General features: G+C 35.7%; 1 protein-coding gene across 3 annotated transcripts; it reads left to right on the forward strand.

The window, feature by feature from the left end:
* Nucleotides 1–487: 487 nt before the first annotated feature.
* On the forward strand, nucleotides 488–9,359 carry LOC117926751 (uncharacterized protein HI_0703-like). 3 transcript variants are annotated; one of them, XM_034846034.1, is made up of 5 exons: nucleotides 488–792; nucleotides 7,297–7,579; nucleotides 7,879–8,115; nucleotides 8,195–8,412; nucleotides 8,885–9,359. In XM_034846034.1, the coding sequence occupies exons 2-5, from the start codon at nucleotides 7,328–7,330 to the stop codon at nucleotides 9,138–9,140; spliced, it is 963 nt and encodes a 320-aa protein (XP_034701925.1). In that variant the 5' UTR covers nucleotides 488–792; nucleotides 7,297–7,327; the 3' UTR covers nucleotides 9,141–9,359. The 3 variants fall into 3 exon arrangements, with proteins under 3 accessions (XP_034701925.1, XP_034701927.1, XP_034701926.1); XM_034846036.1 differs by having other exon boundaries at nucleotides 7,307–7,579; XM_034846035.1 differs by lacking the exon at nucleotides 488–792 and adding an exon at nucleotides 6,874–6,924.
* The last annotated feature ends 6,096 nt before the right edge of the window (nucleotides 9,360–15,455 follow it).

Here is a 15,455-nt window from a genome sequence, read left to right on the forward strand (position 1 = left end):
TCTATGTTTAATTAATCAATTGTCATACTTGTTTCATTTTATTAGTAGAGACCCATTTTTAGGGACTTAGAAGGGTGCAACAGTCTTTACCGTACATTCCCGATAAGCAATCTGACCCCCAAGCCCAGATTTGATTTTTCACATACCACGCTTTTCTCAGGAGTCATATTTAGAGTTTTTCTTTCTTATTTTGTTTTCCTTTTAAAAATAAAACAAAAATAAGTGGCGACCTTAAGTTATTTTCTTAATAAATAAATCATTTTTAAATAAAAAGCGAGTTCACCATCGAGTGGAAGGGCATGAGTAAAAATACATGTCCACGATAAGATTTGAATATAAAGTAATTGAATGTGAATTCTACATGTATTATCATTGGATAACTTATTAAGAAGTTCAGGGTTCTATTCAAGAATCAAAATTATAGTTGCATATAGAACAGAGCTGGAGAAAAATAGAAAAAGAAAAAGAACAGAACCAAAAACATTTCTTGCCGAGTAGGCTCAATCAATGGTTGTGGTAGTTCTAGTTTTTGGTTGCTGCTTTTCCATTTAGTTCTGCTACGGGGAGTTGGGGACTGCGGGTAAGTGGGTGCCTGGTGGCAAAGGTAGACCGCGTTGAAGTCAAGGCCGGTAGGCTGGGTTTTTTCATGAGACCCGTGTTAGTTATTGCGTAAACAACCCAGAATACTAGAAAACACGCATATACATTTTTTGGAAAACAAGCAAGGACCAAGGACAGCCCACCCACAGGGCATTCTGCGGCCTCATCCCAGATCTCTCACGGGATTCTTAGGTAAAGTATTTCATGAATTTCTTACCATATGATCTTATTCCATTTTTTTTCCCTGCTTTCTACGATTCCCTTTCATCCGATTGAATTTTCCCCGATTTCTGCGATTTAATTTACACGTACATGTAGAATCTGCTCTTAATTACCTGTTACAGATTCCTGAGATGCTGTTGCTGTATGATTTTGGGTTTTAGGGTTTTCTTTTTTCTTTTTCCTCTTTTCAAAGAGGGAGATGGCGAAAATAATTAAGCAAATTCGTCGGGGAAGTGATGAGAGCGTTGGGTCTTAGGTGTGGCCCAGAATGGGTTTTACATGTGAGGGTACTTGGTCCGCTTTTTGTTCTGTAATGGGCAGGGTGTCTCTTCCGACGAAGAATTAAATCCCGTCAAGTCCGTCTCTTTCCTTTGGGTGATTCAGTATTAACGGAGATACGGAAGGCACTCGAGTTGTCACATACAAGTGAATTGAGACTCGCAATATCTTGTTAGTTCTACAGTAGTGGCTGCCATCAGCTTGTATTGAGCTTTTGCATTGGCAGAGCTACATTTGGCTGTTCCTTTTTACTCCAACTAACAGAAAGTCCGTGCGAGGCAAACAAGTCATCAGCTCCCAGACGGCCTCCTCCACCCATCTTGAAAATTTTGTGGTCCTCCCCTGCCAGATAATTCATATCAGAGTGAGGCTACTTACATCCTCATCACCTTACCTCTTATACGGTCACCAAAACCCCTAAAATGATATGACCAAATGTCTGCCAAGCTTCTATGGAAGCCCAAACAATTCTACTACTTCTAAATTACCTATGTCATAGCTCCAATGATACCAGATAATCTAGAAAAAAGATGATTAATTGACTCGCCACCCCCCAATTACATAAAAATATTGGTCCCTATTGAGGGTTTTATGAGGTCTTCTTAACTGTAGCATATTGTTAGTGTTAACCTTCTTATACCAGATAATAGCCACCCAAAAGCCTTTATCTTAAGTGGGGCTTTGAATTTCCTTATAAAATTGGTTGGGAAGAAAAGGATTGGGTTCATAGATCAGGACAAAACTTTGAAAAAAATTAATAGTTATTAACCTTGAGGAAGTGACAAGACCAAACCCTCAAATTTGGGAAGGAAATAATAAGTTGTCCATATCATATAGCATTTTGTGTTAACTTTTTTTGGGTCATATTTAAAGTCAATATAGACTACTTAAACATATTCATCCATCATTAGGTAATTCTATATAAGAGACACAAATAAATTTGATTATTATTTTTTTTTAAATAGTTTTGACAGATATCAAGTAGAACTCTCTGAAGAATAATTTAGAATTTATCCAAACTAGGTATAAGATATTTTTGTAATCTACCAGATTCACAGGAAAAAAAGTATGCTATGCTAATCAATATATTATTTTATTTTATTTTTATCATCACTAGTATTAATATCTTGGTTTATACCTACTGAATTCATATTTTGGATAGAAAGGGAAAAATAAAAAAGAGGGTGTTGTAAGGATTTTCTTGACTGCTTTTGTTTTTATAATTCTGCATGTTCTAGAACTAAACCACCTTTACAATTTTGTAGGCTATTAAACTCTTTTGTGATTCTTTGAGGCAATTCACTAAGTTTGCTTCAACCATCATTTCTATCATATGAAATTATTTTCTAACCGAGGGAATTGTTATAATTGTGTTATTTTATACTTTTCATGAATCTATGCTCTTTCTTAACATATTTGTTAGATTTTTAATCAATAATTGTTATTAACTAGTTATTTTTAGTGAATGATGTTTTTTTGGTACACAAATAAGAATATATGAAAGACGCCAATCAAGGAGAAGGTGCGCACCTCAAGTGAGGTGTACAAAGGCTGCCAACACAACAAATAGAACCACCTAAAACATGCACACTAAACACTCTCCCACTAATATTCAACCAATCAATAAAATGAAACAAGGAAACAAGGCCATCTTAAATATGTTGGTGAGTAAGGGAGTTATTTAGCGTTTGATATGAGCATTGACTTCCATCAAAATATATTCGGTTCCTCTCTTGGGAAAGAATTCAAAATAAGCAAAGAAGGACTGTCCTTCAAATCTTCTTTCTATTTTAGCTCACAAAACTCCCATGCTAACCTTTGGCACATCTTTGATGGAAAAATGGAGGACCCAAGAAAAACCAAAGAGAGAAGACAAAAATTGCCAAGGGCCCCTTGCCTTTTTATAATGGATTAGCATGTGATTAGCTAATTCTTCTGAACTCATATAAAAACAAAATTGATTAGCCAACAATCAACCTTGTCTTTCAAGCTAATTTAAGGTTAGGAACCTTTGCCATACAACATTCCAAGCAATAAAACCCACTTTTAAAGGTGTTGAAGAAGCCCACACTACCTTCACAAGAAAAGACACTCCTCCATCCATCTCTAAGGAAGAATAGAAAAATTCCCACTCTTGCTAGCTTTCCAAATTAGCTTATCCTCATTGCAGTTCCTAAGCACTTGAGATCTCCTAAGTAACTCCTAATCTTGAAATTTTCTTGTGAAACCTAGGTTCCAAATAACCTGCCTGCTTAGGACCTCCTCAGCATTTACCACCCAAGCCTCTTTATTAGATGCAAAAGAGAAAAGAGAGGGAAAATAGTCCTTTAAAGGAGCATCCCCACACCAAACATAATGCCAAAATTTTGTTCTTCTTCCATTGCCAACCAAAAATCTTGTTCTATCCTTAAAGGCTTCACAACCTCCTCTTATTGCTTTCCACAAGCTAACACCATGCCCCTCCCTCCTTGCAAGAGAGTACCATCCTCTAGGTTCTTCCCCAAAACTTTCCCATTATAACCCGTCTCCAAAGGAACTCTCTCTCTCTCTAAAGCAAATCTCCAACACCATTTTCCAAGCAAGACTTTATTGAGAGAGGACTACATTTTTGAAGACCTCTTTATTCCAAGCCTTGAGATCCCACTTTAAAGGTTTCAATTTAGAATCCAAGACAAAACCATAGGAACCAAAGAAATTATAATTTTCCCACCAACCTTTGACCAAATCCTTTAAACCAACCACTTTAAGCCAGATATTTCAAACCTAAAAGGGGACTTTTCCCTCCTCACCCACCCTCCATCCAATAAAATAGGAGAATGATTAGATATTGGCCCTGACAAAATGGTCTACAGCACATTAATGAAATGGCCCTCCCAATTTTCTGACACTAGGAAACTATCAATTTTTAACATTGAAGCTTTGTTCATTCCATCCACACCAAGCGAACAACCCTCCATTTAAAAGGAGATCAATGAGGGAAAACTCTTCTATGAATTCTAGGAAAGGAGGAAAACCTAGCATAGTGTCTTCTTTCTATAGAGAATCAAACCACATTAAAGTCACCACCAATGCACCAAGGATCCTCCCAAGTCCCTTTGAGGAATTTCATTCGTAGAATGTTGTGGTCCATACCCTCAATGCAACATTTTTAGTCCTCATCCCAAAGAAAGGAGGGGCAAGTGATATCCATGATCAAGCTAATTAGTCTTGTGGGGAGCCTTTACAAACTTCTTGCAAAAGTTCTAGTTAATAGGCTTAAAAGGGTGGTTAGCAAAGTGGTGTCAAATAGCCTGAATGCCTTTGTGGGGGGTAGACAAATTTTGGATGCAACCTTAGTAGCAAATGAGACTATTGATTGGTGGAAGTGAAGCGCTAATGTGGGTTTAGTTTGCAAATTGGATATAGAAAAAGCTTGCAATCGTGTAAACTAGAAGTTCCTTCTTTTGATTTTAGAGAAGATGGGGTTCGATCCCAAATGAAGACAGTGGATCCACTTTTGCATTTCTACTATGAGCTTGGTTGTTCTAGTTAATGATACTCCTACAAATTTCTTCTTAACTGATAGAGGTCTGAGGTAAGGGGACCCTCTTTCACCCTATTTGTTTGTGTTGATTATAGAAGCCCTTAGCAGATTAATGGCTAAGGCTGAGGAGGGAGGTCTCATTAGGGGTTTCAAGATTGAAAGTAGAGGGGAAGAAGGGACTCAAGTCTCACTTATTGTTTGTAGGCAACACTTTTCTCTTTTGTGAGGATAATGAAGATCAGTTGAAATATTAGAAGTGGATTGTCACTTGCTTTGAATTGGTGTTTGGTTTGTTGCAAAAATGCGAATTTATTCTAGGGGGCCTAGAGGATGTTGATAGAGTGGCTGCTCTTTTTGGGTGTAAAGTAGGGAGACTTCCTACTTCTTATATAGGTTTATCCCTTGGAGCCCCTCACAAGTCTTATGGTGTGTAGGATGCAATCGAGGAGAGATTTAAGAGGAAATTGGCTTCTTGGAAAAAATAGTACTTATCTGAAGGAGGAAGACTTGTCCTTATTAAGAGCACTCTTCAAACTTTCTGATCTATTTTATGTCTTTTTTTTCCAATTCCCAATAAAGTGAGGATTAGATTAGAGAAAATTCAAAGGGACTTTTTGTGGGGAGATACGACAGAGAGGAGAAAGATTCACTTGGTAAACTATTTGGATATTTTTAAGGATGGGAAGCATGGAAGGTTTGGGATAAGACGTTTGGAGGGTCCTAATCAAGTCTTGTTAAACAAATGGTTGTGGAGATTTCGCCTTGAGAGGGAGAGTTTCTGGAGAAAAGTCATTCTTGGAAAGTTTGGGGAGGTGGTGGGGAGTTCGACTACTAGAGAGTTGAAGGATTCTTATGGGATAAGCCTTTGGAAAAACATTAGAAAAGGGTTAGAAAAGTTCATTCTTAGAACTAATGTCCGTATTGGAAATGGTAGACATACAAGATTTTGGTGGGACAGTTGGGATGGGGAGTTTAAGTTGAAAGACATTTACCGTACACTTTTCAGACTAGCATCCCACAAAAATGCTATAGATGCAAACTTATGGGAGAGGAAAGAGGGTGGATGTGGTCATTGAGAGGTTCAATTTAGAAGACTCTTCCAAGATTGGGAGTTAGAGGAGGTGATTCAATTTTTGGAACACATTTTTTCATTAAAAGTGCAAGATGGGGAGGACATTTTAATATATGAATATGATAGGAGGGGGGAATTAAGTGTCAAGTCTTATTATAATTCTCTAGGGGCTGAGAATAATTTAATATTCCTAGCAAAAGAGATTTGGGGATCCCGTGCCCCTCTTAGAACTCATTTTTTTTGCTTAGAAAGCTGTTTGGGGGAAGATTTTAATTGTAGACATGTTAATGAAGAGGGGTTCATCCATGGTTAATGGATGTAGCCTTTGTAAAGATAGTGAAGAATTAACTGATCACATTTTGATTCATTGTGATAAAACAAGAGAGCTTTGGACCTTGTTGTTTAGCAACATTTGGTTTGGTTTGGGTGTTCTTGACTTCAGTGAGAAATCTTCTCCTAAAATAAATACTCAAGGGGCTAGGGAAAAAAAGAAAAGAATAGTTTGACAATTGGCTTTGATTTGCCTATTTTGGTGTATTTGGAGAGAGTCCAACCAAAAGACTTTCGAAGATGAAGAATTCTCATATTAAATTTTAGAGTGGTATTAGCAGTTTTTGGAATTGGAAAACCCCTCGATTTTGAATTTCTTTGATGCTCTTCTTTTTTAAGGTTTTTTCTGTCTTAATTGGTGCTTGCTTTGCCATTTCTGTGTATACTGCCTGTATATGTAGGGTGTGCTTCCTCTTTTTGACGTTTCTTAATGCATGCCTTGTCTATCAAAAAAGAAAAAAAAAAAAAAAAACAAAGTGCACCAAACAAAAAACAGGAAAGAGCGAACAAGGGAAAGAGCAGGAGTCAACTATATTAACTGGTGCTATCGACTATTCTTGTTGTGATTATTTTATAAGAATTTACTTCATTACTTTGATTTACTAATAGATGATTAATATGTTAGTCCTTCATGTTTATGCTGAAGTAGGTATAATAGCAAAAATATTTATTTCTTTTGCCTTTGTTTTACAATGCCAAACAAGGGAAGTGAATATTTTCTGTTTTGATTCCCTCTAAATACCAAACACAGTAGAAATAATTTCAATTCCATCAATTGAATTACATTCCTCTGGATTTGGTTCCAGACAGTATACCCTGAAAATCTAGTTGTTTTGATCAATAGCACCAGTTAAACCTGTCTGTCGCGGGTGGTAGCTGATCCTGTGAACAGAAAAAGGTGAACTCCATCTCTTGTGTACAATTCATTTAGGTTCCTAATAAGTTTTCTTACATATCTTGCATGTTAAAAATTGTTCTTTCTCTTGAAGCAATTGCCCAAAATCATTGAAAGTACAGTTCTGTTGATTAATTGGACTGGTTAGTCCAGCTTACAATTAGTGCTATATGACTCACTGAGCAGAAAGTTACACTTTGTTTATGAGAGATACAGGTGGTTTTTCAATTTATTTTACACACATATCTAATGGTTAAAAGTTTGACACTCTGAATATAATTCATCAATGATCCATATTCAGTCAAATGTGTATTTTATATTTGCCTGATACTCATTGCTATGCTTGCCTCCATTGATGCTTATACAATATTTCAGTTATTTATAGCTTTCTAGGGTTTCAATTAAGATGCCCAACTCATCTGAGGAGACGGATGAACTCAATACGAACTCTGGCCATAATGTGAGGGAAGAGAGTGAATATGTCCGGCTGGTCATATCCAATGAAGCAAGGTTATCTGAAGCTGACATTTTACAACCTCAAGCAGAAACAAGGATTAAATCATTCATCTGGTGGCTCAAAGCTTTAATTTTTTGTGTTGTTAATATAATATTTCTTCTCATTTTCTTGAAATGGGGAGCGCCATTTATGTTTGAGAAGGTATTTCCTATCCTTCATTTACTTATTTCAATGTGCAATTGCTTTATTTCATTTATGTCCTATTAAAATGATACTGGGTCAACAAGTTTTAGCTCTCTCCATACCTCAATAAGCACCCCCTTCAAATATGAGGTATGGATTGGTTAAGACTGAAAATTATATGACCGCCGTATATTCAAGCTCATCCCCATCTTTTCTCAATTATTATACCTGAAACATTTTATTATGAAAGTAATATGCAAGGCGCTACTACACCTTAGCTAGATTTTGATCTTGAAGCCTTATTAATTTTACTGTAGATTCTCCTCCCAATCATGCATTGGGAAGCTACTGCTTTTGGCCGTCCAGTTCTCGCTTTTGTGCTTGTTGCTTCTCTGGCATTGTTTCCTGTGCTGCTAATCCCTTCTGGGCCCTCAATGTGGTTGGCTGGAATGATTTTTGGATATGGTCTTGGGTTTGTTATAATCATGATTGGAACAACCATAGGAATGGTCCTGCCTTATTTGATTGGACTACTATTCCGTGATCGAATCCATGTAAGTGATTAAGAACTTGCTTTTCGTTGGCTGCTCTTCTGTTTTCATATTCGTCATCTCTCTCTTTTTTAACGTGCAGCAATGGTTAAAAAGATGGCCACAGAAAGCTGCCATGATTAGACTGGCTGGAGAAGGAAGCTGGTTCCATCAATTTCGAGTGGTTGCACTTTTTAGGGTTTCACCATTTCCGTACACAATTTTCAACTATGCAATAGTAGTAACAAGTATGACATTTTGGCCCTATTTATGGGGATCAATTGCTGGAATGGTACCAGAAGCTTTCATTTACATCTATAGGTAAGTTCACTGAAGTACTTATGTTGCTTTTTCATCATTCAGTTTATGGGCAGAGATCTAGTCACTACAAGGTCATTTACGCTTGAGATGTTTATTCTTCAGTTGTCTGGCTGATGACAAATCCATGAGATGCAAAACTCTCAACGAAAGGACTTAACTACAATGCCCAGATTTCTATAATATAAATCAACAATAGATCTCCCTATTCCAGGAAGTCAGTGGATGGCAAAGGTCTAGACAACATGAGGACAATTAGTTTTTGTGGTGTTTGTTCTCCATTTACCTGATTGATGGAAAACACATAAATCACAACCAGAGGACTTAAATTTCCTTCATTGGTTGGGATTCTATTTGTAAATTCATTTACCTAAATAATGACTTGGCGGGGGTTAATGTTTATTAATGAAACTAGAGTGCTTGCTGTTGCTAATGCATGTTGCTTGTCTTCCTTTCATGTGGTACTTTTGTGCAGTGGTCGGTTAATAAGGACGTTAGCAGATGTGCAGTATGGTAATCAACACCTCACTACGTTGGAAATTATATACAACATCATCTCCTTCATTGTTGCTATCATCACCACAGTTGCTTTTACTATTTATGCAAAGAGAGCTTTAAATGAGCTTAAAATGGAGACCAATGGAGAAGAAGCATCTACTTCTGAACTTTCGAGTTTTGAGATGGAGAAGCTTCCTCTTGAAAGACCCAAGCACCTGGGTTTCTCTTCATAGCATGGATTCTTGAGGAATATGATAGTACTGTAAAAATTTGTTTTAGTCAAGGGATTTGAATCCCTTGATCTTTGTAATTATCAAAAGGGAAACCAACAGATATGATTGATAAATATTAAAGGTGAGATGTTAAGAGATATGGAGTTTATTGGTTCTTTATGTAGATTCTTTGTTACTATCTCCAGATTCCATTGTATTAAAGGTGAGATGTTAGAGATACGGAGTTTAGTGGTTCTTTACGTATATTCTCTGTTACCATCTTACCATCTCCATATTCCATCATTTGTTTGTTTTAGTTTTACGGTACTTGCAACTTGATGCCAAGAGCGGCCCTTCACAATTAAAAGGAGAATGCCAAAGTAAAAAGATGTTAAAGGACTGTGCGTGCTCTCATTCGTACTTTTGCCTCCTATTTGGTCATGAGGCTAGCTGAGTTTGTGTATTTATCTTTTTTTCCTGGGACAAATATGAGCTGGATATTGATTGTTTCACTTGCATCATGTCCTCTTTCTTTGCCTTCTATGTTTATTGGTACTAAGAATTGTAACAATAATTTAATCGGTTACCTAGAAGAGAAAAAAAAATCAGAAATTTTTGTCTATCACTGTCAAATTGGGTAATGATATTGGAGTTTATTACTGTAGGATTTGATTTATTGTGCTTAAGCCCACTTGGATCATGATCAGTGTTCTCTTAGTTGGGCTTGATGTCAGCGTCTGTTTGCTCGAATATCAGCCCTTGTGTCTTTGTAATTTGTACTGTTGAGACATTTGACTTTCAGGTGTAGAACGTATGCTGCTTTCCCTCCCCTCTTTTTTTGTCCTTGTGATCAGAAGCAAACAATTCATTACCTTGAAGGCGCCACTTTCTCTTCTTAGTTCTTGCAGCCAAAATCACAAGAGAAAAGCTTTTGAAGGCAATCATAGCAGGTATGTGTTTAATTTGTTGGTTATATGGTATTGATACCATTAGCTATCAAATCGAATCCTTTCTGTTTGCTATTGGTTTTGCTCGTAAGTATACAAGGAGATTTAACACAGCGTGTCAAAACTATGGATCTAATTTAGTTTGATAAAAGCAGTCGTTCTGGTTTTATGGGGAGGGAGCAATAATTAATTGTTCTCTCCAGTCATCGTCCTTGTATATTCTAGTGATCTTTGTTACATGATTTTGACATTGCATCAGCCTTTAAAACTTCGCTATTCTAATGCACGAGTTGCCTGGATTTTTTTTATTTTTTTTTTTTATTTTTTGCATTTCCCCATTGTTTTCTCAATCAACCAGGTCCCTTGTGGTTCCTGCATTCTCACTTTCCTTTTTGTAGATTGCTCCAGCGAGTACCTTATCTTCATACAAAAAATTTTCCTTTATCATAATGAATCAAGATCAAAGCCTTTTGATGCCTTATTGATGGAATGAATATAAACCTGTCTCAATTTTTTCTCAGTGGCCTTGATTATTATCAGCAATCAGATCAACCTCTTGATTATTGAGCTATACTTTTGGGTTTGCCAACAATTTAATGTGAAGGTGCTGCTCTAGAGGTAGAAAATATGAGCCCTTTGATTTCTTAAGTAACTTTTTGTAATTTATTTACTTTTTATGCATTTTATGGACATTTATGATTGTTAAGGGCTAATTAACTTAATGTATTGAGGGTAATTGGGGGATATCTTTTAATGTCTTCATTGGGATTTCATCTGCATGTTTGTGACATAGTCTCCGATCACATTTTTTCCTTTTAGAGACGTGAATTTTTAGTTCTTTTGCAACAGGTATGAGGTGACTGTTTGATAAGCATGTTGAGTATTGTACTACATTTCTTGTATTCTTGCTTGATGCATATCTCTTTCATTTGCTTTGTGGGGTTGATTCAAATTTTGAATGAACTAATGCTTTTAGAACTTATGGAAAATCTAAATCATAAAATATGTGGGAGATTTGATTTACTATTGTAAAAAGTATATTGTGATTTGTTTTAGTGGAGTAAATTAGGGGATAGAATCAGTTGAGTCAATATTTCTAATTTATTTTTTATTTTTTTCTATTTTCAGGGTTGTGATTATTTGCACAGTTGTATCTTCTTTTTTTTTTTTTTTTTCCAGCATGAACCCAAGAGTAGTCTTATATATATATATATATATATATTGTAATCCTAAACTTCAAAAATATAGAAGAACAATTTTTTCTCCATATTTTCATGGTATTAGAGCCAATTTACTACTGGAAGTGATACATTTATTTTTGGTTTCAAGTACCAGAAATTTTTTTTCTAGACTATTAGGCTGCTAGTAGGAGGATTTGATGTCAGGAATCAGTGAAAATGAGAATTTTGGAGATTCTTCACAATAGATATCAATACCTTCATTTCAAGTCTCGCCTCATGGCACCGGTGATAATCCTTCACTACATATCACTACTCATAAACTAAATGGACTGAATTTTCTTAGATGGTCTCAGTTCGTTAAATTGCTTATTCGTGGGAAAGGGAAACTAGGATATCTGATTGGTGCAACAAAGGCCCTAAAAAAAGGATGATTCAGGCTTTCAAACATGGGACTTAGAACACTCCATGATCATGGCCTGGTTAGTTAATTCTATGGAGTTACAAATAGATCAAACTTACATTTTTTTACCAACAGCAAAAGAGCTCTAGGAAGCAGTTACGGAAACTTACTCTGATCTTGGGAATTCAACACAAATCTTTGAGTTGAAATCAAAGATGTGTGAGATAAAATAAGGAGATCACGGTGTGACTAAATATTACAACATATTAAAAGGTCTTTGGCAAGAATTGGACATATTTTATGGATTTGAATGGGTGTGTGCTGCAGATGGTGTCTGTTTTAAGAAGATGATGGAGAAGGAACAAGTGTTTGAGCTCCTTGTTAGGCTAAATAAAGAATTGGATGAAGTCTGGACAAATCCTTGGTAAAGAGTCCTTACCCTCTATTCAATAAGTGTTTTCTGAGGTTCAAAAGGAAGAAAGTCATAGATTGGTCATGATGGGAGACTCTTCTTCAACGATTCATGAGAACTCAACATTTGTTGTAACTAAAGTTGTTAATGTTGCTGCCAGTGTTGCCTCTAATATTGGTGGTCAAGGGATCTCAAAGAAAGCATGGGGTAATAAAGCGAAAATATGGCGTGATCATTGTAACAAATGACACACTAGAGACTCCTGTTTGAAGTTGCATGGGAAGCCACAAAATTTTAAAACAGTGGCGGATTTCATGAGAGAAATGGCCAAGGCATGCGGGTTGCGACCGAGAGTCCAAAAACCATAATCGAAGCATTTTCATTTAGTAAAGAGCAGTTGGAACACCTGTATAGGTTATTCAATCAGCCTCTATCTTTTAAACGTTCATTCTGAAAATTTTACACCATGGAGCATAGATTCTGGTGCTTTTGATCATATGAAAAGTTTGTCAAATTTGTTTTCGACATATTCTCCTTGTCTAGGCAACAAGAAAATCAAAATTGAGGATGATCTTTTTCATCCGTTGCAAGGAAGGGTTTAGTCCCCATTTCAAAGATTTTGACTTCAGAATTTGTCCTATATGTTCCTAGTCTTTCATGTGATCTTCTTTCTATTAGTAAACTAACAAGGGACATGAATTATGTTGCTAAATTATTCCCATTTTATTGTGAATTTCAAGACCTATGCTCGGGGAGGACGATTAGCAATGCTAAGGAGATTGATGGACTCTATTACCTTGTTGAGGATCCTATCAAGAGTAGATAAGCAAAGGGTTTTTAAAAATTTTCATGTTAAGATAAAAAAAAACCAATTTCAAACTCAAATTAAAGTACTTCGGACTAATAATGAAAAATAATATTTTAACTCTATTTTTGGAGATGATTTACTTGAAAATGGGTCCATACTGATAGTTGTTTTGATACCTCACAACAAAATAGGATTGTTGAAAGGAAAAACCATCACTTAAAGGAAGTTGCTAGAGCCAGCATGTTTACATCAGGGGCACCTAAAAGTTTTTAAGCGTGGTTAAGGAAGATTGTTTTTGGGAAATGTCTTTACCCTGCCAACATTTGATGACAATGTGATTCTTAGTCTTTCACATTCTTTTGGTTCAAGTCCTGTTGGAACAAAAAACTTAGGTTCAAGTTCAATTCCTCAACTAAGTTCTATTGTGCCAAACAATGCAGAATTGTTGATAAGGGGAGAATCATTACAGACAAAATCTCAAACTGAGCTTCGTGTCTACACAAGAAAGAGAAATCATTAAGAAAATCCAAAAAGTCAATACTCTTGCCATTATCCAAGAGTCAAAATTGGTCATAGGGACCCAGGAAGGTATAGTTTACCTATTCTCTCTTCAAATACAAATTCTAATGCTTCTAATGACCTTGATATTCTTGTTACCCTTAGGAAAGGAACCATATCTTGTACCATACATTTTATTTCTAAATATGTGTCATACCATAGGTTGTCTAACTCCTTTAGAGCCTATACTACTAATGTGTCTTTTGTGTAGATTCCAAAATCTATACATGATGCTCTAGTTGTTCTCAAGTGGAGAGAAACATTCATAGAATAAATGAGTGCTCTTGAAAGCAATGGAACTTGGGATTTGGTAAGGGAAGACACTAGCAGGATGCAAGTAGGTATTTACTATCAAGTATAAGTCTGATGGTTTGGTAGAGAGGTATAAAGCTAGGTTGTAGCCAAGGGCTTTAAATAGACCTACAACATTGACTATCAAGAGTTGTTTGCACCAATTGCCAAGATGAACACAATTTGAGTCTTATTGTCACTTGTAAAATCTAAATTGGTCATTATAACAACTAAATGTAAAGAATGCTTTTTTAAATGAAGAATTAGAAGAGGAAGTGTATATGAACTTATCCCTTGGTTTTGAGTAATCATTTGGAACTAAAAAAGTTTGTAAATTAAAGAGATCTCTCTATGGGCTAAAATAGTCTCCAAGAGCATGGTTTGATCATTTGACATAGCTCATTTGGAATCTTGGGTATATGCAAAGTCAGGCTGATCACACTATGTTCTATAAACATTTTGATGACAATAAGATTGTCATCTTGATAGTATATGTAGATGATATTATTTTGATAGTTGATAGCATTATGGAATTGAAGAAATTAAATAAGGTACTTGCTTAAAAATTTGAAATTAAAGATCTTGGTTAGTTGAGATACTTCCTTGGTATGGAAGTTGCAAGATCTCATGGTGGTATCTTTGTTTCCCAATGAAAAATAACATATGCAAATTGAGACATATATTGGTGTTGATTGGGAAAGAGATAACAAGGATAGAAGATTAACTTTAGGTTATTGCGCCTTTGTTGGAAGGAACTTGGTAACTTGTAGAAACAAGAAACAAATTGTTGCTCCTCAAAGTAGTGTAGAAGCTATTTCGAGTTGTTGGTCATGGAATTTGTGAACTCATTTGGTTGAAAAGGATATTAGAAGAATTGAAGATTCCTTATGAGAAACTTATGAAATTATACTATGACAATAAGGCAATGATTAACATAGCCTACAATCTAGTTCAACATGATATTTGTAACAACTTACATCTAACCATGTAGATATTGTCTACTTTAGGTCCAAAGGGGTCCTCATGGTTTTAAAACACATTTATAAGTTTAAGAGAAGTCTATATATATATATATAGCACTAAGTACTTTCTCTACTATCCGATGTAGGACATCACAAACATCTTCCCATGTAAATACAACGTCTTTGTTGTGTCTCACAAGATTGCAAGGTCAAATAGACAAATACCCTCTATGGTACCAAACAAACCCCCACACCGGGATTGGTGATTTGTTCTGATACCATTTTATAACAATCTGCACCCAATAGCGTAGATATTGTCTACTTTGGGTCTAAAGGGGCCCTTTTGGTTTTAAAACACATATACAAGGTTAAGAGAAGTCTATACATATATAGCATTAGAAACTTTCTCCCCTATCTGATGTGGAACATCACAAAATTGTCATTTAATTAAGGAAAAACTTGAGGGGGCTTAATCTATATGTCATAAGTTCCTACGAAAAACAACTAGCAAATATCCTAAGTAAAGGCCTTTAGAAGCAACTATTTGAAGTTCTAGTAAACAAGCTGGGAATGTTAAACATCTTCGAACCGACTTGAGGAGGAGTGTGGAAAATCATAAAATATGTAAGAGATTTGATTTAATGTTGTAAATGGGATGTTGTGATTTGTTTTAGTAGTGTAAATTAAGGGATAAAATTGGTTGAGTCGATGTTTCTAATTTAGTTTTTATTTTTTCTGTTTTTAGGATAGTGATTATTTGCATAGTTGTATCTTTTT

Source organism: Vitis riparia, chromosome 12, assembly GCF_004353265.1.
Source record: "Vitis riparia cultivar Riparia Gloire de Montpellier isolate 1030 chromosome 12, EGFV_Vit.rip_1.0, whole genome shotgun sequence".
In the NCBI taxonomy this organism is placed as follows: Eukaryota; Viridiplantae; Streptophyta; class Magnoliopsida; order Vitales; family Vitaceae; genus Vitis; species Vitis riparia.